The following is a 23,982-nucleotide window of genomic DNA, read 5'->3' as shown; positions in this document are numbered from 1 at the left end:
GCGTATTTATTATTTATCTCCCTCTCAATCACCCTAATGTGGGATCGTCTCCTTCTTGTGCGCGAAAGAACCGAATAGGAAAACGGAAGGAAATTTCATTGGATTTATGTTGAATTCTCTAGCCAAAAGAGATAAAATTCTCTATATAATTTATTCTATTGAGATAATTTTTAAAGGATTTTCTCGGTTACAATTTCTCAAATTATTTTTCCCTTGATTTTTTTGGGGAAAAGAAAAGAAAGACTTGGAAATCGTAGGCTGAAAAAAATTGACCGAAGATATCTGAAGAGAATAAATCAAATTCACCAGCTTCTATTGACCGTTTCTGTTGAAGATTTTCTATTGGAAATTTCTGTAGATTTTACCAACAAATAGTAGCTCATTCAATAGAAATGCAAATATCATGTTTTAATGAATTATTAGATTTTTCTATTGCTTTTTTTGGTGCCTTTTCTCATTACTCTTTTGTCTCCGTCATAATGCGACAGAAGTGTCATTTCTTCTACATCTTCCGTCATTTATTTGTCCTTAAAGCATGCAATGGACTAATATTTTACATCGCTGTCTGAAGCGCGAAGAAATTCAACTGAAGTGACAAATTAGCAACACAATGCACGATGCTGATAATAGAAATTGTTAGATCAGAACTGTTCGTCGCTTGCGAAATTCTAACTCCAACCCCAATGCAAAGTATAAGTTAGGATTAATAATAAATAAATGTCAAATATTGAAATTCTTTGCGGTTGTTATTAGAAGACGAAGAAAAATAATAATAAAGAAAGGTCATTGGAATTTCGTTGAACGACGTTATATTGGTCCATTGCAACAGGTTCGGTTCGATATACCGATTGTCACTAGATTTTCCAAGTAATTATAACTAGATACTCATTTATTTTAATACCTGAATTATAAATATAAAATGAAAAAAAGATAATACGTTCACGGACTCAAAAAATAACGATGACAAAGAAAGGAAATGATTAAAAAAGGCGAACATACATAAAAACAATTGAGAAGAAAGAATAGAACAAGTCAGTGTAGATATGAAGCCATTGATGAGACATAACAATTGCTTTTAAAGAATATAACATGTAGAAATGTAGAGAAAATCCTTTTCTAAAGGACCTTGAAAAGAATAAAGATATTATCAGAACTGCTGACATTTTATCTAGAGGCAACCATCGATTGATAAAGTCAAACTATAAAGTACAATTTTGCCTGGTTGTTATGAGTCTCGCCTAGATTACAATGCAAATATTCACTGTAATTGCCACTATCTCTCATCCGCCATTTCCTTTCTTTTGAATTACTATTGTTCGGCCATTCAACGCAATGCACGTTCATATATATTTTCTTATGTGTACAATGCATGTATAATCAAGTGTATATGCATAATGAAACGAATATCTGTGGTGGGAAATGACTAAAAAATAATGGAAAGCTTCGTGCATAAACTTGAAGTACAAATTTCGCATGATTAATCTGTTGTTTTTTGCCGCATGAGCTGCATCGCTTGGGGCCAGTGCTATATCTCCCATTAATTACGTTGGAAAAACCACATAATTACATATATCTGAATCACATAATTATGTGTGTGGGTGGGGGCTGGGGGGTGAAAGTAAAATGATTAAATGGGCATTTTGCATAATTTAATTACAGAGTTTTCAACAAAGTGAAAAGCAGAAGTGCCCACATGAAATCCCATCGGCCAATACCCTCGCTCGATTCAACGGGGCCGGAATCTAAAAAATTGAACAATCATCAGCAAAAACAATCACACAGTCAAGATCAATCAAATTCATCAAGTTTGGTGTCACATGGACACGACTATCGACAGAAAATATCAACGACCAGTGATATTGTTAATCCAAATGCCAACAATATTTGGCACAATCCAACCAGATTACGACCCCCATAGAACACTCAAATGCGCGCACTTGAGGTACCCTAACGAATGCTACAACTTCTAATATACGGCATCGTGGATTTACAACAGAATTGTTTTCACCGGAGTTTTCATCATGAAAAATTCTTTCTGCTCACTGACTTTGAGAGAATACTCGTCTCCTTATTAGGACCTTGAAGTGCATGCGCTATGGAGTTTCCACCAACGGTCTAAGGAAATAATCATGATTATTAATAAATTATAAAACGTGAATTAATGAGGATAATGAATGATCCCGTGAGGTAACCAGGGTATCGATAACGCGATGAATAAACATATTCGACATATGCAACGAGTCATTGTTGGAAAAATTATGAAATCGAATAATTGACAATCCTTCGTGAATAGAAGAGAAAATAAAACAAAATGAATGATAATCATAAGATTATTAAGTCCATGGTACTATTTGTTAATCTAAAGGTGCATGCAAACAAATTAAAAGCGTCAAATTATTCATCGTCCGATTGATCGCTCGATGAAGAGAAAATTTTGACAGCAAATTACTTTCATCATAATCTTGCTGTAAATATTGAAAATCAATTGACGAATAATTTAACTATAGAATCAAATTTGAATCAAATAATTCTCCAGTTTATATTTCGTGCGATGATGATAATAATTATTAACGTTTTTGAGAATTCTTTGCGTACACAGAAAATCATAATGAAATCAAATGTTCTAGGAAAAATTCATTGAATGATAGATTTGTACATAAATATAACAAAATTAATGTACATAATATTATGAATGTCTGAGTGTACAATGGGAAATAGAATCTATGAAAATCATGACACATCGTCAGGAAATAGTTTAGCTGAATTTTAGTGTTATTAGTTTTTTTTAGATAGATGATGTTTCATTTTTGTCTTTGCGTTTTTCCCGTTTATTTTCTTGCATCTTTTACACGGTTCTACGTGGCGAGCCTCTTGCAACAACAATCTCGATTATGGTTTTTGTATTTAATGGTAACTGACGTTGTTTGATTATGTTATCAAGAAATGCACAATTTGATATTTTCAAATTGGTTTAGCTAACTTGACTGAGGACGTCACAATCAGATATGATAGAATGACTAGGGATATGAATTTCAACGAAAGCCGAAATGCATATGGATTTTATATCAAGTTTCACGTTCTGAAATTCTAAATTGTTATTCAAGAGATTTGCCAAACGTAGACACAATTCTAATATATTGTTATTAATTGTTAAATAACCCTTGGCTACTTCGCCTTTTATTGTTTTAAGTAATTAATGAAAACGGCATAGTTTACATTGGAACTTTTTAACTGTAAAAAAAAACCATTGAGGAATCTTCCTTTTGAAAAGTTGAAGATGACTGCTGGACACTTGAAAAAAAGTCTCCGCCTTGATTCGTTCTTTTAAATAGTCAAACTTTTATCATGTTCGATGTGAATAGAATAAATAACATCTTTCCTTGAAGTCTAGTGCCAATTGCTGTGAAACATTTTCCTATCTTGATAGCGAAAAAAAAATACTTCTAAGACCTTTTTCATCTTCTTTAATATCTTAACAATACACTTTTTCACAATTTAATGAGATTGAAGAAATGAAATACTGACATTATTGCCTAATACTCATCACGAAATAATTTAATTACTAATGGGATAATACATATTTTATTTAATTAACAAACAGTTTACCAGCGCTGTAGAGTGGAAGGAATCTGTGAATTATTTTGATTTTTTTATAATAACCTCCAGTGATAATGATTGGATATATAAATAAGACTTTTTAGATTGTACAAAATTTGTTAGTGAGTGACAAATTTATACTGAATTTGATCTTCTCGCATGAACGTAACGATGTGTGAAAAAAGATCATAACATATAGGAATAAAGATGAAAGAAATTAGACAGACATATCATTTAAGACAATACTCTTGTTGCGGAAACTAAGTTTCTATTAATAATTATTACGACGATACTAAATTTAATCGTAAATTTCTTGTTTCTTGAATAAACATAAAAACAAACTAGATTATATTGAAGCAAAATGTGTTGTGACTCCAAATGCATAATAGCAATTATAATGTACGTCAATTGGTACAATATCGAACAAAAGAAAACATAACGCTAAATTCATAAAAAATAGTTCAAAACTCAATGGTAAAACTATTTTCTTTCAATATAAAATCATAAGTGAATCACTGGAGGCTGATTATAATGATCAAAATTTTATACTAAAGATGAAAAAATCTGGGAAATAGCAAAATTACCGAGATACCAGTCAAAAAAGAGCAAAAGGCGACAAATTTTGCTTGAAATTGTACAAACGAATCCCTCCACATCACAGAAAGAAGACGATGCACACAAGAAAAATTACATTTTTGAATTATCTATAGATATTGGTATTTGAAATGAGAAGAGGAATGAGTCAGATGATTCTCACAAATATGTTTTCACAGGAAATTCTTTTCCTATGAATTATTCAGAATAATATTGTACGCAAATATGTTCAGAGTGACGAAGGATTTCATATATGGATGACTGAATTTATCAGTCAAAATCCTTCTCAGATGAGATTTCAACTCCGTTCTACGTCGCAAGTTAAAGCGACCAATTTCCACCAATAGAGCATATGTATGTTGATTACTTGATTATATGAACTTAGTTGGAGGAATAGTACTCTAAGAATTACGTGGGAAATATCTGTTCAATACCTATTTGAGTTACCCATAGAACAATATATTTTATTTCCTCTCATCTCACTTCTCCGTTTCAATACTGAAATTTCTATAGACTTAATAACAAAATATATATATAAAACAAATTGATATGTGATGTAATTAAATGGTATGTGGTAATATGGTATTATGTATTTGTACATAGGCGGACCCGTGCCATCAACTAGTGAGTTGTACCGATATTGTACCGCCACTGAACCAAAAACCTGAACAAACTAAAGATAAAGAAATATTTAACTTATTAAGCCCATGCGTCTTCTATAGTGTATTCTTAAGTAGATTGAATTATTTATTTGATTATTTATTGTGAATTGATACATTACCTAATGATCCTTATTTATTCGTTACCCTTGAATAACACAATACGCTAATTAGGCAAAGTATATTGGTACAACTCGATAAAGGAAGTGTAGCGTGGTTTAATACACCTGAGGAATGTGCTCAAAATACTGTATTTAAACAAAGAGAGAAAAAAAAGAAAAAAAAACCTTGGAAAAAAAGAGAAAAAAATCATCGAAGTTTTAACGCAACATTTTACTCTAAAAAACACGAAGAAAATAAAACAAAACAAGAAAATAATTACAGATTATAAGTAATTTGTAATCAATTTCAAATCTCTTAATCTAATTATTCTATACTTTGAATGTCTATTGCTATATACCAGTATGGTTCTCACTCTATCTCTATTAGATGTTAAAAATTATTCTATACAAATCTTCTACAATTAAAAAGCAATACAATATATTGTTGATAGAAATTTTTTCTGTCAGAAAAGAACTGGACCAGCTGTACCAATGAATAATGTTGTAAAAGTACTTGATTTATCCTACACAAAACATAATTCGATCTTCCTCACTCAGTACTGCAATCAATAATGATAGAGAAAATTTGAAATAGCGAATACCAATTACATCACTTGCATCAACTCAATTACCGTTTTCTCCTCTATTATACCACTTTAGTAATTATATGCTCAACTAGTTTTATTCGTATAGACTATTTATAAAAAATATTATTATTCTACAAACCACGATTAGACTATTTATCTAATGGTAGTACTCTTTAATCAAATTGGAATCATCATCTTGCTCAATCAAAAATGATAACTCAAGAGAATCATAAATCTTACTCAATACTCGATCGCTCAAAAATGCTAGAAACTCAAACGCACGAGTATCAATCATTATTGTTGATTTTAATGTTGAAAATAAACTCCCTATTTTTAATCGATTTCGAATACAGCTGGTCTCCTCTCACGTTCTTTAAACGTACCTCGATTATGCATTACAGTAATAATTTCATTGACTTCCAAACTTTACACTAATCACACTCAACTCTGCATTAGGCACTTGAAAAATACTATTTATTGATAAAGAAAATGGGCAAAGTCGAAAAACTGGACGTATTTTCATTTAATCTAATGGATGTTTCAATAATTTATTCATCAAATTTTGCGAATAAATGCAACTGTAATGCATAATGTAACTGAATCCGTTCAGTCAATATTTTCCAACGCAATGTGGTATAAATAATTGCCAAAATAAATTTTTAAAAACAATAATTATATAGATAAACAAAGTTGGACTTGGAAAAAATATGAAAAGTAATAAATGAAAATGGCCAAAGAGATACTTAATAAGCCTATCTGGCCTCAAGGATAACTCTGAGCCTAACCGGTAATACAGTAAATGGAAGAATGTATTATCTTTTAAAACCAAAACGGCTTAATGATGAAGGCAACGAGCGTCCGTACGTCAGTATTATTTTGAAGCTCTATAACATGTGAATTTTAGCAGAAGAGAAGAGTATAAAAAAGTCATTTTTAGATCGTGAACACGCCGTATTGCATATAAGTACGTACCGTTTAATTTAATATACATATACGACATGCTAAAAATCTGAACATTATACATTGTACACATATAAATATTATGATATAATATATTGACATCATAGTTTTACGGTCTAACTGTCTGACGAGTGGATAATTGTTTCTGTGTGCAAATGAGAGTGATTAAAAAATAATACAAACAAAGAAAACACCTCTTGCTACTTAACTAATGTATTTCTAGATGTCATATTCGTTGAACGTTGAAAAACAAAATTATGATTAAATCAACTTGGATAACCGGACGTCCCAGAATCACACAGCCACGATAAAAGTAATGAAAAATACTGGTAGAAATTCAACTAAATGAACAAATGAAAGAGAAATATTTTTAAGACTCTTGGCTGAGACACTCCCATTATGATAATATACCGATGAAAATTCCAGAGAAAAAGAGTAGACAAAAACGGTTTATCTGGCCTGTTGCCTACTATGACGTACCTCTTGTGTCTGAGTAAAAAATGAAGAAGATAAAAACCGAATAAAGGATTCAACAAAATTTACCCCCTGGGAGGTTGAAAAATTTGCATCATTTGATATCTGGATAATTGACAAGAGAGTACACATGACGAGTCTAGCAGAGAAATCGAAATAACCACAATAAAAAAGATTTTCAATAATGAGAGTCCACACTCACGTTTACAAATGGGAAAATCTTATGGATAAACCGTCGTTTACGAATGATTATTATTAAGAATCAACGATAGAATATATAAGAAATGAAGAAGTCATATATTATATATTAATACTGCATTGCATAAATAATATAAATGTAATGATGACATAACTATTTTCTTCTATGGATATATTGTGTGAGTGGCATAATGATGCGTGTTATTTTCAGTCGAAATAAATCAAGTATAAAGATAAATTGAAAAAACTTAATATACGTTGGAACTTAACTGTGCCAATGATCGGTGTCTGCACGTGATCGCCTTTTTCTACTCAGCTTGAATGTAAATATTTTGAAAGAAGTGAAAATGATCGAGTGGAAATAACTGATGAAAGAGTATTACTGCATTCAATAAATTCATCAAATGTTCATCATTACCATGAACAAACGTGTTATTCTGATTGTCAGTGTTCCTCAAGCATTCTGTTGTCTCTACAGCGTGAGAAAATACACAATGAGAAAAATAAGGTAAAAATTGGGAGAAAAATGATATAATGTGTAATAAGCCAAGTGCCTTGTGTTCTGGTAAATTTACTCACTAATCGTTGAACTTTTAAACTATGTATAAACGTAAAAAATGTAGAGAAATGTGTGAGAAAGAAAGACAGCACAAATTGAAAATACTACCACCTGATTTTTCTCTCATTAAATTTCTTAGCAATTTGTTTATGTTATTGATAAATTCTGTGCCAAATGACTCTTCACTGAATTTTCACTGCCCAGATGCAGACTTTTATAAATCTTTTAAAAAGCGCGAGGTATCTGATGCACAAGTCGTCATAATTTTTTGAATTCTTTTCTATTTCATGAATTAGCGTTTTTTCGTTTTACATCATGCTATGGAATTGGTTATCATTGTGATAAAGAAAAAAAAACGATGAATCACGTCAGTTTCATTTTTTTCGATACTCTCACAGCTGTATATCTCGGACATTGTGAAACTCTACCTATCGGTATCTAAGAGGAATTGATGTACATATATAGAAAATAGGAATTAGTTCAATTGTCATATAACGAGAGTTCTTTTCTAGATAAACTGGAAAATGCGAAGAAAAGATAAATTCGCTGTTTTTTGGGTTTTTTTGTCATTTATTGGAGAATTCATGTTTGCACAAACTGAGACTGATTGATTTTACATAAATTCAACATTAATGTTATTTTTATTCACTCGTGTAATTTCAAAACAAAAGAAAAATACAAGTTCATATTTACCATGGAAAATGCTTAATTCAAGCTCGTACAACACTCACAGTTTACATTTTCACGCACAATACGGTCTATTGATTAGTTCTGTGCCAAAAGAACATCAAGAAAGGGCGAATTTCTTTACTAATTAATATGGATAAATTTTAATGAGAGAAAGAGAGAAGAGCAATGCAAAAAAATGCAACGTAGAGAATGTGATGCTCACTAAACGAAGTAGGTGAATCACTAAACGGAAAGTCCCCAGAATTCCATGAGATTCAAGGAAAACGCAGTACGCATCAACTATGCAATAACGAAGAGGAGAACAATTATATAATGAACGAATGAGAAAGAAAATAGTTTAAATCCTTGATGGTCTTCAATCTTTCTTTCCTGCTTTACATTATTTATATTATTTGCTTACTGACTATTAACGATTCTTTCAGTAGTTGATCACCTATTAACAAATCATGTTGTCATGTCTAGACAACTGCAGTAATCAAGTGAATTTTCAATTCTTTTTCCTGCATCTGCATCGAATGAATTAAAATTTATTAGCAATAATCAAATGATAAAAAAGGATTGTCTTTAGAAAATGATTTCTCTCGAGGCTTCGATAGTATCGATAATCTATAACGAATAAAAACATTGTCTAACAAAATAGTTGTAATACACTGTGTGTAACCGGATTAAATTCTCTAACATAACAGATTAAAGTGAAAACTGGCTGAAACTCTGAATAAAAATAACGAAAATATATGCGGATAACGCATAAAAGCAATGATTAGGTGCGTGAGAATCTGTCATCCTTGTGCTTAAACAGTTGGAGTTTGTATGAAAGTTGAAAATGTATGGATGAATGATAACTTAATCGCAACCATTGACTAATAAGAAAATCAATGAATTGAGAGTCATTGAAATTTTAAATAAACAAGGAAATGTCATTTTAGAGGTAACTTAGGGCTGGATAATATTTTCTTACGACAAAACTACACCCATTTTATGTACATTCCTTCCTAAACCTGTGAATATTGAATGTTTAAAGCAAAAGGTATAAATATTTTTGTGTAACAATAAATATACTTTGTAATCGACAACTAATAGCTCATTATTGATATTGGAAAAACATGGAAAACATGAATCAAATTAAAAAAATTTACTGATAAGTATGAATTTAGTGATAGTCGTGTAACGTCGATGTTAATTGTTCAGTGTTATGCCAAAGTGAAACAAAAACCGAAATCAAAGATCCATTTAATTGAATAAATGTGTGCAGTGCGTTGATTCTATGCTTTTAAAAAAAATAAAAATATAAATGAATTCGAGTCAACACTACACACACGATAAAGTATCAAAATCCAGCCCTAATTAGTTTTAAAGAATGTATGCATTATTAGAAGTGAAATAAACATTCTCTCTTTCTCTCGAGTGCTCCACTAATAAATATATGATGAACATTCATTGTTAAAAAAAGATCGGACATATCAAAGAGCAAAATGTGAAAAATGGAATTTTACACCAATGTTTTGAGCTCAATTTTTTTAATCATTCTGAATTAACGCTGTCAATGGTTCGATTTCGTTGACTCCTAAATCAATAATGAAAATTAAAAAGAAACTGAACCACATCGAGCCGCTGAAAGAAACATAATTTCAATGGCGATCGTTCACTGTCCAAATACTTTTTATAACAAGGAAGATGAAAAAGTTTGAATGTGTATATAAAGTGAAATTCATTTCATAGGATGAATCCATTTCATGAAATTATTTACGTAATGACAGAAATAAATAACTAAAAAATCAAAAAATCGTGAAAATGTCAAAATTGAGCCAATTTAAAAAGTTCAAAAATGTCCCGAATACTCCGAATACTCCGATAATTCAAACTTTTTACTGAGTTTGGATACATCCTAATAAAAACTACTAAACTACATGATCTAGAGGAAAGATGAGTGATTAGTGATGTAGATACGTACAACATATAGATGAGAATCATTATTATTATAAAACCTGAAAGAATCTAACATCCACTGAATGGATAGGTGTAGTCGGTGCGAAAGAAGGGTGAAGACATGGTAAATGATGAATTCTCTAATTCTTCTTCTGGACTGCCCTGAATTTTCTGACAAATTCCATCCCCTTCCACCCTTTCAAATAAATGTAAAAACACAAATTACAAAAATAAAATTGATATAACGTACTTACCACGATTTATATCAATTGATAATATATTTATGACAAGTGATTGATTGTGAGTCATTTAAATAATTGTTATATGTATTTTCTATATATTACAGTAAATAAACTAATACACATAATATATATATATATATATTTAAAAACAAAAATGACATTATGTCGATATTGAGTGTAGTGTTACTCGTCGATAAGTATGAAAATATTAAGAGAGTGAGATTGAGAGGCTACAATAGCATGAACGGTTTTAATCTTTCTCCATTAAAATAATTGACACTTCGTCAGCTGGACGAGTTGAAAAACAAAAATAGTTTAGAAACCAGATAAACCCGAGAGATGTTCATGTAAAAGCGTTGCTGCGAGCAAAAGTTTCGAAATAAAAAAGCAAAAACAATTACCGAAATCAAACACAGAGGCAGATGATCAGTGAAAAATGGCGCTAGTGAAACAAGATTTTAAAAGAGTAGACACTAGTATTGTATTTTCTCACTCCCACTGAGAAGTGAATGTTCAACGCTATACACCTTACTTGAATGAATAATAAGAGGAAAAAATATGAGTGGAAAGAAAAATGAACGATGACCTATATATAAAAGTTTATAAATATATAAATAAATATATTATATTATCATATAAAAACAAAAAGTCACTGTATAATTGTAACGAAAAAATTGTTTTTCAAACGATGTGGTATTTTTATTGTAGATATTATTGCATACGAATAAATGATTCATTGTACGATGATTTAAAACAAAAAAAATTAGTGATGGTCAACATTTTTCGGTTTTTCATTTAAGAAAAACGGACAAACTTCATCTTTTCAATTTTCTCATGTATATTTTTATTTCAGGTTATTGTTTTAAAAACAGTGATTGCCCACAGCCGGTGAATATGCATGTACAATAAAAATATATATTTTCATTCTTCTCAATAATAATTAAATATGCCATAGTCGTTTTTAGCTTTTCCATTTTGACAGAACATTTTTCTCAACGTTCCCATTAGCCATCTGTATATTAGCTTTGGGCAAAATTTGGGCTTTATTTATTCAAGGTACAGTCTTGATTGTAAGAAATCTCGTTCCCTTGATCTATAACTACGTATCATAATATGTCGAGACGACCATTAAGGAACAATTAGATAATTTTATTCTCTCTCCCTTCGCTGCCCACATCACACTTGCCTTAACAGAATTTGGCGCTCATGGTACAACGAGACAGGAATTACGGAATGTTCTGAGTCCTCTGAATGAAACCAGTTCAGCTGTCCCAGAACGCATAGAAAGAAAGGTCAATAAGTTAATAAAGCAGTTTGAGGTACGTATAATCCGTGGAGCATTGATTCTGGAAATCTGGAAAACCTCATTCACTAGCAAGATAATGAAACCAACAATATGAGAACTCTCGGATGGAACTCTGCAAAATTACGTAGACGAAAAATAATTTGGTCTTGAGCATAAAACATGTATTAATTAAAACTAGATAATTCTGATAAATCTCGGATTGATATCGTTACTTTAATCTGTCAAATGAAAATAAATACATTAATCAATGCGTTAAAATATAATTTTCACTACTATATGGGAAGAGAAGGGCTAAAGCAGAGCGTGCAACTGACATTCTCTGCTTTTTTATTCGTGAACAAAGGGACAACTGGGATCATTTCATTTTTCTCATATATACTTTTATTTTAGATGTTTTTTTTTTCAAAAAAATAATCTCCAACAAGAGGCGAATACATATGTGCGTTAAAAAACATATATTTCTCTTTTTCTCAACGTTAATTATATATCCCCTAATCGCTTTTAGTTTTCTGCAGGCTGAACTACTGCTTGCAAATGTTTTTACTGATGGTGGAATCTGACGTAGATTCAGTATAAATAAATATTTGGTATTTTTCTGGCCGCAATGTTCGCACGCAGATCTCATCTCAGAGATTAATTACTAATGTTAAGTGACAGTTCCAATAATCACTAATAAAATAAGAGATTTGAAAATAGATGCAAAACAGCTAGCATTAATTTGTATCTTTGAATTTTTATTTCCCCGAATTGTTTGTTTTTTTCTCAATTTGATGAGAATATCATCGGTGAACTCTCCCGATCGACAGAAGCTTTCCTTCTTGAATAACATTAGATTATAACGCTCTTTCTGCGATTGGGACCGATCCTCTAGTTGCTGTATTACAAGAATTGTAAATGTTACCACATATTAATAGACGGTTTGAATGTACGATGATTTAAAAGCAAAAAAACTTGATGATTATCACTTATTGATTTTACACTTGCAAAGATAAACAAATCGAATAGTTTGATTTTCTCCATACATACTTTTAATGCAGACATTTTTTTTCAAAAAAAATATACCCAAGAAGAAGCAAATACGTGTATGCATTAAAAAAACATATACCCATTTTCCTCAACATTAATTAAACATCTCCTAATCGCTTTTAGTTTTTTTTTGTGCTGAAGCTGCCGTTCGTATATGATTTAACAATTTTTTCTTTTCAATTATTCACTTTTTTCTCTTAGTCAATGAGAATCTCGTACTGATTGAATGGGATTTCAGCTCCACCGTAGGGGATGTAGCAGACATTGTGAGATGCCTGGACTTTTCCAATGGTCAACGTGCCCTCGTGATGGACACGACCGATAAATAGGGGCTCTCCATCCTCAGTCTCTCCTGCAGGAATAGCGGTGGGTGGTATTTCGCCTCCATTCATTGGTACCCATCGTCCATTGCCGCCGCAAAGAATCTGTTGAAAAAATGAATGTTGCTAATTGTCAGTAATTTTATTTAAACCGCTTTATCTAATATTTAATCGGGAAGATTAATTAATCCTCTATGTTACTAGATTTTTAATATTCGTAAGGATCTTAGGGCTGCAAGAATTTGCAAAGAATAATAAATTTATATGGATTTCCAGAATTTTTGATTCAGGAAACATTCGATTGAGTAATTCCTCCAATAAATTTATATTTCTATTTTCATTGTCTGAATCTCACCTGATATTCGGACTTTGCATGTTCACCACCACCCCATGCGACATAACAAACACCGTGACTTGGCTTGACTTTGCCAGGAATAAGGGCACCTTCATGGCTGGCCCTACCCACGTAAAGTGGCTCACCATCTTGTCCGCCCTCGAGTGCTCCAGGTGGAATTATTCCACCCGATCCATCACACCAACTGGCACCTCCGTCATACCGCAAAGACCCTACTGACGGGGCTGATGGATTTGGATCTAGAGATGATAAATTATGTAATATATTTCTGCTTGGGAGGACGAATGCGTGTTATTGGCACACAATCGCAGAAACAATTAAATGGACCGCACAAATGATTTTTTCGTGAAGGATTAAACTAAATGGATAGTCACGAAAACAATGCATAATTGATTCTGACTGAATGTCTGGTAAGCATATAATTTATTATATGAAAAATAAATATTTCACGAGATAATTGATAATAGGTATTCCCTTTATATTACAGTTGAGAACCTTATTAGCTACATCAAAATTTTCGAAAAATCTCTACATGAAAGAGAATTCTTCAGAAAACTCAATCGAAAAAATAATAATTAATTACTTTTCCCCATTTTACGTTTATTTTGTCTTATTAAATGCATTGACTCGAATGGAATATGTTTACAATATTATATTTGTTATTAAATGCCCAGAATTTCAGTCATTTTATGAGGAATTAATTCTATTTATTTTCAGGAGGACGTTAGCCATGCTCAAAAGCGTTCTACAATAGAGCTAAATAGTATTAGAGATGAACAGTTGATAATTTCTATATATTCGATGTTACGAATGTGCAAGTAGTTTGAGCAATTTATTTGGCGGAAATGCTTCTTAGAATTTATAAAATTGAATCCCACAAATTTTCTTCAAATGTAGTATCCGTTAAAATTTATTCTTATAATTTCTGAATATTTTATCAAGAAAACGATTTGAAAGAGTGAACTAAGTGAATGAAATGAGGCTAATCTTTTTAAAAAAATTGAATTTTATTTTCTTCATAAAACTATAAATAGTTTTTACTTCGATGCACGAGTTATAGTTAACATCTAGATGGCCTCTTATATTTTTAGATATGGACTTTGCATTTTTTCAATTGTGTTGCTCAATGGAAATACCATTTTCCCAAAATAACTGTATGTTTAAATGTACATTTTTCGTTTTTTTGCAAGGCCAGTAAATTTTCTATAAACTAAAAAAAAATCAATTTTTGCCGGGAATCCAGAAGAGACGGCGCTAACTTGTGAGGGTAACTCGACAAATAATTTGACACATCATTAACTTAAACAAAGTACTTGGATACCCTTAAATACACTGCAAGTGAATGATTATATCCGCGTTTCCCCAGTTAGCTTTGCCACCAAAGCGATCAAAACACTAACAATCAATTTTAATCTCTCCACAGAGTGTAGAGATAGAATACTATAAATATTCAAATTTACGTTGGGGTCTGGAGGAAGACCCGGAGCGAGTGTGTGGGAGGTTGTCAAAGTGCATCCTCCAATTTCCGGTGGCCCCCCAAGCCGTTCGTACACCAACGTGACTAATGCCAATTGGCTCTGGGTCCTTCCACTCGAGTAATATTTTACCATGCTGATCACCAGACCTCACCGTGATGAGTCCATCGTGCCACATAATTGCGAATTTCCGATGCTCACTTGAGCTCAGGAGATTCGGGGTATTAACGCGCACCTGAGCGCAAAATACTCCGTTTTTCAATCAATTTTATGCCTCAATTATTATTACTACTGCACCAAGCATATGAAAGGAATTCAAGAATAGTTCTATTGTAATTCTATTAAAAGTTGTCTTATTTTTCGAAAAATCCCTATTAAAACGGTCACAATTGATTCCGAACTTGTTACTCGTCTAATAAAATACAGAATAATAGAAACACTTCCAATTGAGAAACGAATTTGAATTTGATTTCAGCAGCGAAATGACCAATGGAATTAAATCAATGTTGACTTTCCGTTAACTTTAATAAATAACTCGAAATCCAATGGAGATATCAAAATCTTCCTTATGACATTGGTATTTCTTTTGGATTGTAAGATGTTGGTTAAGGATTGGCAGAGTTGGAAACGAATTGACCCAGTCTATAATTCCGCTTAGAATGCGTTTTGATATTTTGGTGGCAAACCTTGTCGGGTTGTTTGCGGTCATATCTTATGACACTAGCTGTATTATCCCATCCACCCAGTAGAACCTCATACATCGGTGATGTTTCGAATTTTGCCCGTGTGAGTGCAATATGTGCATTGCTCTTTGCTTTCACATCAATGATCACACAGCCACTCGTGACCGGATGGAATGTGTATTTCAGTTCATTGGGTGTTGTCAAATTTTTCGTTCCTTTTTAGAATGATACGTTCATAAATGAATGCATGTTCATGTGTAGTTAGAAAATAGTGGGGTATTAAACATCAGGGAGTGCGAGGTTTTCATAAAAATTCTCTGTCAAAATACTTTACGTACAACCACCTTGACCCCCGATGCATCTCGCTGTGTGCAGAATCCATAAAATTTTATTGAGGAAAAAAAGAAGAAAAGTATTTATTAATTGTTTTCCCGTGGCAAGCGCAATTTCGATTAAATAAAACCTTTAATTTTGTGATTGTAGTTTAAATCCAGAAGAACACCAAAATAATTAAATGATTTATTCTAGCTCATGGTAAATTTTACTAACCTTCGATGTGCCATTCTCCGTTGGCACCCCAACCCGTACAGACACCGAAGTAGCTGATATTGAAGGGCGCTGGATCGTAGTAAGTCAACAATGGTGTCTGATTATTTTCCTCACCGACGGATATATTTCCACTATGCCATCTGAGAGAAATAATAGTTATTTTAATATTCACCTTGACAAATCGATGTAACAACTTGGAGATATCCCATTACTCTCGCTATTGCTTTTCCAGTGGAATGTTTTTCTGTTTTGTGGTTAAACATCCGAGCTTTCAGCTGCGTTCATTTATTTTTAATTCCACCAAGGCTCAATGTGATTAAAAATCATATTTTCCTTTTTTTTTAGACAAGCCAATTTATGGCATTGAAAAACATGCATTTGCTTGCTTTAGTGATAGAAAAAATCCTATTGAAAAATCAAAATCACATGATATTTCAGATCAAACTCTCAGCGTTCGTCAACTCATTTCATGCTTTTAAATTAAATTAATGAAGCGAGTATTGTCCGGCACCTGATCCAAAATCCGCGGTGTTCATCGCCGCTCAAAATTCCAGGTGTATCCTTCTCAGCAACTTCGGGTTTGGTCCTGTTCTTACGGATGACAGATTTGCTGTTGCCCCATCCTCCAATGAAGACCTAAAATCCAACGAATCAATGAAACGCAAATAAATTACTTAAATATATTTTATTGGATCGCATTAACTGGGACAAACCATCGTGAGTGTAAACGCATACGAAGAATTTAATAGAAAACCCTGTCAATGAAAATCTATGAGATTTATATTGGTTTTTTCTTATGTCTCGACCGATATTATTTAGGTGTTACACTAAAATATGAAATTAAACCGTAGCTATCTATTACCCCTCAAGAAGGGTGAAAATACAGGGGTTCATACCTCATACATCGGCTCGCCCTCGTGTGGTCCGGTGGTGAGGGCGATATGGGCGTCATTGGGAGCTTTTACACGAAACTGGATTTGACCACTGGAGCACGGATAGAAGTTGTACTCCAATTTATCCTCAGTTACAAGAGCTGCAAGAGGAACGATAAGAAATTCTCAGATCCCTGTTTAAGCAATTTCCTCATTGAACTGACAATTCAATTTACTTGAGCGAGTTTGAGTCCTCAATGAACGATGTATTAATAGTGAAAAATCATGGACAATAACAGCGTTATTGAAGTGTCAATAAATTCGAGGTCATCGATAAATCATTTAGATCCTTAAATGCACAAGTAATTTTCTATTTTCACGTTCCCGCGGCACTAAGAACCTTGAAAATGTTGAAACTTCAGACAACACCTTGAATTTTGACAATACGGTTAAAAATTTGAACTTTCATTAATAAACTAATGATCATTGAACGTGAATGAACATGAACATGAATATCAAATTCATTTTTTTTTTCAATTTTCAAAATAGACGAGAGACGGAGTAAACGTTTGTGATTCAAATTGAATTCAAACTCATAAAACTAAAAATTCAGATGACTTTGTGACTGAAATTTCAAGAAATTGTACTAGTTGGGAGAATAAATTATGTAAATTTTGTCCGTGAAAAAATAATTTTAATCAGTCCTTTGTCATAAAACAATTGTTCAACTTCAGGAAAAGTCATTTAAGGTGGGAATCAGAACCATTTTACGCTTGAATGAATCAAGCTTATTATATAGATGATATCTTTCTGAGTTCTATGAATCACAACTTGCAAAATTGACGACCTATTTTTTGAACAACATTATAAATATTTGGGCAATGGCAGATTAGTGGAGTTTTGTTTTTTCCTAGATGGTATTTTCAAACGACAAGCAATTAACTTCATTACACATTTGCACCCATGAAAAACTTTTCAACTGTGTAATGACGTAACCCTAAAGACGTAGTTCAATTTATTTCCCCCAATAAGAGTGTCACATTCGTTGCGTCGTTAAATCACAAAAGCTATCGAGACCTATTTTTAACTCTCTACTTTTTCAATTAGATGGCAGATTCATTAATATTTTTTTTTAGTATCCTCATTTGTTTAGGACAATGGAGAACTGGAACTCAACTGAAACCAGAAATGTCTCCAACAGGAAACAAACGTGTTAGTTTTTAGGGAGCTATGTAAATTTTAGCTAATTGATTCTTTTTTTTTAAGTTAATCTTCAATTGTGACGCTAACCATAATTACACGGAACTTCAGTAATTTCATCAATAGATTCTTTAATATAATATAATTGTTGATTTAGTATTCAAAAAATTATCATAAATTTTCCATCTTAGGTGCAATTATTAAAAATTGTAGAGATTTCAATACTTTAAAGAATGAGGAAATGCCCACGATTTAGGATTATCTCTCAAAATTTAATTGCGAAATTGTTTAGTTAGCGAATTTCTCATTCATTAAGTTGAAAAATTTTGATATGTATACTGTCGCAATTGTGAACTGTGGATCCAAGTTTTCTTCTGTGATGTAAGAAAGTGCATCTTTGATGGTAAATTAACGACTTCCACCTAGCGATGTGTTTTAAAAAGTGTCTTGTGTACCATTTATATGATAAGCTCTTTTTAACTAAATCTTTGATAAGCGAAGTGGATTTTTTTCTGTGGAAAAATACCACAACAACCCAAACTGTATCTCCACCGTCTTCGGCTTTGCAGCTAAAAGTAGAGAAATCGGGAAAAAGACATTAGAACTTCAATTAAACGGAATTAGGCCAATCTAGCGATAAAATCCGTAAATTTTGCAAGAGTTCAAGGAGAAAATCATCTCCGTAGTTGTTTTCCTCTGCGCTATAAAACGTCCGAAGTGGGTCACATCAGGATTGGATACTTCCACTAGACCGAGATCGATAAATCGTACGTGTTATGCTTGTCAGTAGTAACAGTCGTCTGACCTTACTAGACAAGTATATTCAGTGCAATAGCAAGTAGAAATGGACGACTCAGATTTCCTATCTGCCTCACTTTTATGACCCTAAAAAATAAAGTTTTGAGGACACCTGGATCGAAGTTGCTCAGTAGACAATTTCACATTTCACCAAGTACATGAGCAGCGATTCATGGGTTCGATAGGACTTGGGTCATTTGACACTTAACCTCCGGATCGCCTCAAACATCATTGAGGTGATGTCACATTGTATTTTAGTGTCGCCCGTGCTATCATCTCAGCGTCAACTGCGTAACATTAATTTAAATTCAAATACCAGCATATGTTGACCACATGCGTATTAACGTGTATTAATAGCGATTTATATTTTGATTCCATTAAAGCTCTCGGCCTTGAAGTCAAACACATTTTTTTGTGTTTACTGGGCCTTTGAAGGGGACTTGTTTACATTTGAATGAAATTTAATCAGTGATTGATTATATGAATGATGTAATTTTAACTTAAAAGATTGTCCTTGGCCTTGGAATAAAGAACTTGTATTTTATTTCTGCAGTTTGACGTCAAATTATCAAGTAAGACTTTAATAAAAAATTATTATTCCAAAAACACAGATTGAAACAAATTAATTTAGAGATAAAATGTCAGGAAACCATTCTGAATTTGAAAAAGTCCGTGTTAGACATTCTTTTCTTTATATGACTTTTTGGAATAAGTGAATATTCAATCGTTCGTGGAAAAACGACTTGTTTAATGACATTGCTCACTATTTTTTGACATTTCACGAATTTAGATTAGTTGACTATTGGAGTTGCCTATTGACAATATAATACATTGAGAAATAGAACCGACTAAATCGAGGACAAAATTACCACTTAACAATGGTAAATTGAGTTTATCCCAAATTCCAAAGATTGATTAGCTTGAAGCGAAGATCTAGAGCGCATTACACCAACGCAATTAACATAACAATGTGAAAATTAGGAGTAATTGGGACAATTTCGTGTTGTTGCGTAATGGTTAAATCTCTGGATGGCAGAAACCGTCGTGTGTCAAAGAGTCCACTGTTATTCATTAAATCGTAATCATCTGCAAATGCTAAACGACTGTTTGTGTTCATCGAGGCAGAAATTTCATATCGAAACAAAACGACGGGACTTCCTTGCTCCAGATGAACGATTCTAAGGTGATTAGGAGACGAAAGAATGCTGGTATTGTATTTTAATTTGCCTGGTAACAACGAGAAGCACCTTTCTCCTACACCATGACTGAATATAGCCCACGGGTGTGACTACTTTTTCCTTTCGTACTAACGGACAACATGCAGCCAACTCTCTGACAAAGTTTACTGTCATTGACCTCGCGTAGCAACCGCTGCACCACGATTGCGTTCGATTTAAACCGTGAAAAATCTCTCGTTCGATGATTTCAGTGGGGGAATCGAGGCTGCATGAAGCCACTAGTTTAAATAATAACAAACGCCGGTTAAGCCGGACGGGAAATGAGGGAACATGAATTGTATAGCCAAGATTGAAAAATTATCCATCATCAATAATTTGTCCTGTGAGCTTTAACTGGGATGAGTGAAGGAAATGGATCTATCGAATTTTTCCTTCCAATTATTTTTCTATAACAATCTTTTCTTAATCCTGGTGTTGACGTATATAAATAATCTATTACCAAAGTTCGATACTCATCATTATTTTTCTATTGAATACGAAAATTGAATCTATTTTTTTCAACATTTTAGATTGCTTCTAGATTTTAGTCTTCGTCGAACTTGAAAAACTTTGTTTCGTCCGATAATAATAAATTGATATCTTGATAGTTTGGATAACTTTAACAGGATAAGGAGTTAATCCATCAAAATCTTTCCTTGCTTAGATAAAATATTTAGCCCCTCATAGGGTTCACGAATTTTCGGTATAACACGTCATTTCCGGCATGCATGTACAAGAAACATTCATAATAAAAGATTGACAGAGACGATAATTTTCATAATAAACCCAGATTTTTTTTTATAATAGAAATTTTCGAGGTTTGTAGTTGATTTTAATCTCCTCGTAAAGATCGGAAAATTTCTAGGTCGATTATTTCCAATAATATTAGATTACTTACTGAATCAGAATGTTTCTAGTCCAAGAAAATTCAAATTAATTCAGATTTTTATTTTTGCAATTCAATTTCCTTTTGTACTACCTTGAAACCACGAACAATTTTCTTCCCATTTAAGTCAGTTGAGGAATGATGACACAGGATGCAATGGTTCCGTTCACATGGAGATGAGCTTATGAAAAATGCCTCAGAGTTTAGGAGGAATAGCGGTTTTTTTTAATGCTTCTTGGAAGAAATAAAAACGGTATGAATAGAGTTAAACTCACTCGCTGAGAAAAATGAGGAAAACATCAAATAGAAAAAACTATTCATTACAAATGTTTGATGCTGACGCTAATTTTTGCATTGCGTATGGAGTTTCCATTTCCATTTAGGTGGTATTGCGTATTATGTTAGCACTTGAAGGTCAACTTGAAAATTAAAAAAAAACTGAGAATATTGCTAACTTGAGTTTATACTATTTAACAAATATAAAAGCTAGCGACTAGTGATGACAAAAAAATACTGTTTCTTGGATCTCCGCGGTTAACATTTCAAAATGTCTGCCAAAAGTTTTATTAAATGAAGTGAAGATCCTCGAATTAAAATCTGTTTATCTCATATATAAAAAAGTCCATTATTCATTCACTTAGTCAAGTTGCATCAACCGTTTCCAATTCACCTTGCCATTAATTAATGAAAAGACATTCCTGCATCAGCTAATCGAAGCCTTCCTCATTTCTCACAAGATTATTTTTAGTAATGATACAATAATCTTGAAAGTTCATCAAGCAGGAAGATTGCATACTCAATATTCGTTGCGAAATGGAATGTGTGAGTGTGTTACAAGGACACCGCTAACTGATGACGCGATCCTAGAATAACAGCGACACTTACGAAAATCGAAAATTCCAATGGAACATGACATGCGTGATGACGTAACCGAAGAATTCCACCTTCATCGCAAAAGAAAGATGAAATTTCATTTGCAAATAAATACCAAATATTTCCGTCAATCCAAATAATCCACTCCGTTACGAAATTTTGACGATTGTCCGCTATTTCAAAACTCATTCACATTGTATATTTGCCTATGTCAGCAAAGAAATTCGCATTGGCATAGCGATGAATTAAATTCTGCATCGACAATCGCCGGCCGGCGAAATGTTGAAGAGATTCCTTACGTCAAACCGCACCCAAGAATTATATTTAGAAATGTAGGAAAACGCAAACACATTGGAAACACCGAGCCACCTTCTCTTTTCTTTCCATTGAGCTTTGATATTCTTTTCCCTTCGAATGATCTATTTACAATCACTAATTAGAAGCTCAAAAATAGTGGGCGCTAACTTCCAAAGGAATAGGCACTCCAAAGCGGACAGTGTGAATTTAAATCAGAAATCCCCAGCGCCATAGTTTTTTTACTTCAATATTATTGATAAATATATATAACAGAATTTATAGAAAAATTTACTTACACACTGCCATAGTGACGATTGATTAGAGATTCGTATTGTTGTAATAGAAGTAGCCGCTTCGAGTTATGGAACCGTACTGCGTCGATTAGAAGACAAGGTAATCTCCTGGGCAGTCGAGGAATCGTGACTTCCAGGCGCATGCGCGCGATGCATCTTCCCGGCAATTTCCGAACAATTATTGCCGGTCGCGTGAGTCATCACTCCCAATGACAACTGCTCCATGACATAGAAAATACATGACAAATTCAATTCGTTTTTTTTTTCATAATTCTCTGACTCTAGTAGGTTTAGCAGTGGCCGAACTTTTACTGCTTCTCCATCAGCGGTTTCAGTTGGCGAATTAAAGTTCATTCTACATAAATAGAGGTGATAAAAATAACATTCATGGCTATGAATACTATTTTTATTGGAGACAAATACTTGATTCAATGGTGTTTTCATTTGCTCAGTAATAGAAGGGGTGGAAAACGATTGAACCGGTCGGCTCCTAGTGACTCATCGAATTTTCTTCGGTTTATTATCTGTAATGCGCTTATTGCAGGTGATGATTAATATAAGTAACTCATTGGGGCAACTGTGACTGATTAAACTCTGAATGGCTCTAAACTGCATTGTGCATTCCATCGATGTTGGTTACATCATCGGTTCCCATTGAATCAACACTTTGGCGTAATTAACTACATTATCGATAAATAATAAGGGGAAAAGCATGTCCCAAGGGTTGTTTAAATATCTATAAGTATAGTTGACGAGACTTGCTGAATCCTCAAGATATCGTTAATTTCTGTCTTCTACAATCTCCCTATTGGTCTATACTGCACACGAAGAACAATTGATTTCTCCTGAATTGCATAGTTTTGAAAGAAAAAATTCCGATGAATTATTTCACAGTCGTAAGTATTGAAGGAGTTCGTTCGTGATTATTACTAACATGGTCATCTACTAGAGCAAATATAATTGATATAATTTAAGGCTAATGAGAATCGTTTCGTTAATTAGTAGTGCATTGAACCTTCAGTGATGATTTTAGTTCCAATTTTTCAAAGACCAGAAACATTTGCTAAAATAATTGCTCAATATAAAATACAAATATCTCTCCTTCAAATGCTTATCTTAAAATATAATGAATAAGAAACTATTTTTGAGGGCAGTAAATATCGAAAAAACTTCAGTAATCAATTTATATTGTTTTTAATTTCCGTCTTTTAAATATGTGGAAGTGTACCATCATGGTAGTACTGG

General features: G+C 32.7%; 2 protein-coding genes across 5 annotated transcripts in view; one reads left to right on the top strand and one right to left on the bottom strand.

Annotated features, from left to right (window-relative positions):
• LOC135169749 (mucin-12) overlaps positions 1-12,954 on the top strand; it is a 240,260-nt gene extending 227,306 nt beyond the window's left edge. For 2 of the 3 annotated variants that reach the window (XM_064135022.1, XM_064135021.1), the window contains exon 16: positions 1,660-12,954. In XM_064135022.1, coding sequence (XP_063991092.1) covers positions 1,660-1,918 — 259 coding nt within the window. In that variant the 3' untranslated portion in view covers positions 1,919-12,954. The remainder of the gene's footprint in view (positions 1-1,659) is intronic. The other variant, XM_064135023.1, reaches the window with a different exon arrangement.
• Positions 12,252-22,897, bottom strand: LOC135169750 (uncharacterized). 2 transcript variants are annotated; one of them, XM_064135024.1, is made up of 8 exons: positions 22,741-22,897; positions 17,198-17,334; positions 16,813-16,937; positions 16,302-16,441; positions 15,756-15,967; positions 15,055-15,304; positions 13,595-13,833; positions 12,252-13,344 (listed from the first exon to the last, which is right to left on the bottom strand). In XM_064135024.1, the coding sequence occupies exons 1-8, from the start codon at positions 22,748-22,750 to the stop codon at positions 13,117-13,119; spliced, it is 1,341 nt and encodes a 446-aa protein (XP_063991094.1). In that variant the 5' UTR covers positions 22,751-22,897; the 3' UTR covers positions 12,252-13,116. The 2 variants fall into 2 exon arrangements, with proteins under 2 accessions (XP_063991094.1, XP_063991095.1); XM_064135025.1 differs by lacking the exons at positions 15,055-15,304; positions 15,756-15,967 and adding an exon at positions 16,091-16,117.
• Between the last annotated feature and the right edge of the window lie 1,085 nt (positions 22,898-23,982).

The sequence above is a fragment of the Diachasmimorpha longicaudata genome, chromosome 15 (assembly GCF_034640455.1).
Source record: "Diachasmimorpha longicaudata isolate KC_UGA_2023 chromosome 15, iyDiaLong2, whole genome shotgun sequence".
NCBI lineage: Eukaryota > Metazoa > Arthropoda > Insecta > Hymenoptera > Braconidae > Diachasmimorpha > Diachasmimorpha longicaudata.
Note: the sequence above shows the minus strand (reverse complement) of the source record. Positions and strands in the feature narration are given on the sequence as shown.

Coding starts and splice junctions, on each gene's coding strand:
- LOC135169750 (XM_064135024.1), bottom strand. Junction 13,834..15,054: donor GTCTTCCTCCAGACCCCAAC/GTAAATTTGAAT, acceptor TATCATCTCTAG/ATCCAAATCCATCAGCCCCG. Junction 13,345..13,594: donor ATGCAAAGTCCGAATATCAG/GTGAGATTCAGA, acceptor TTTTTTCAACAG/ATTCTTTGCGGCGGCAATGG.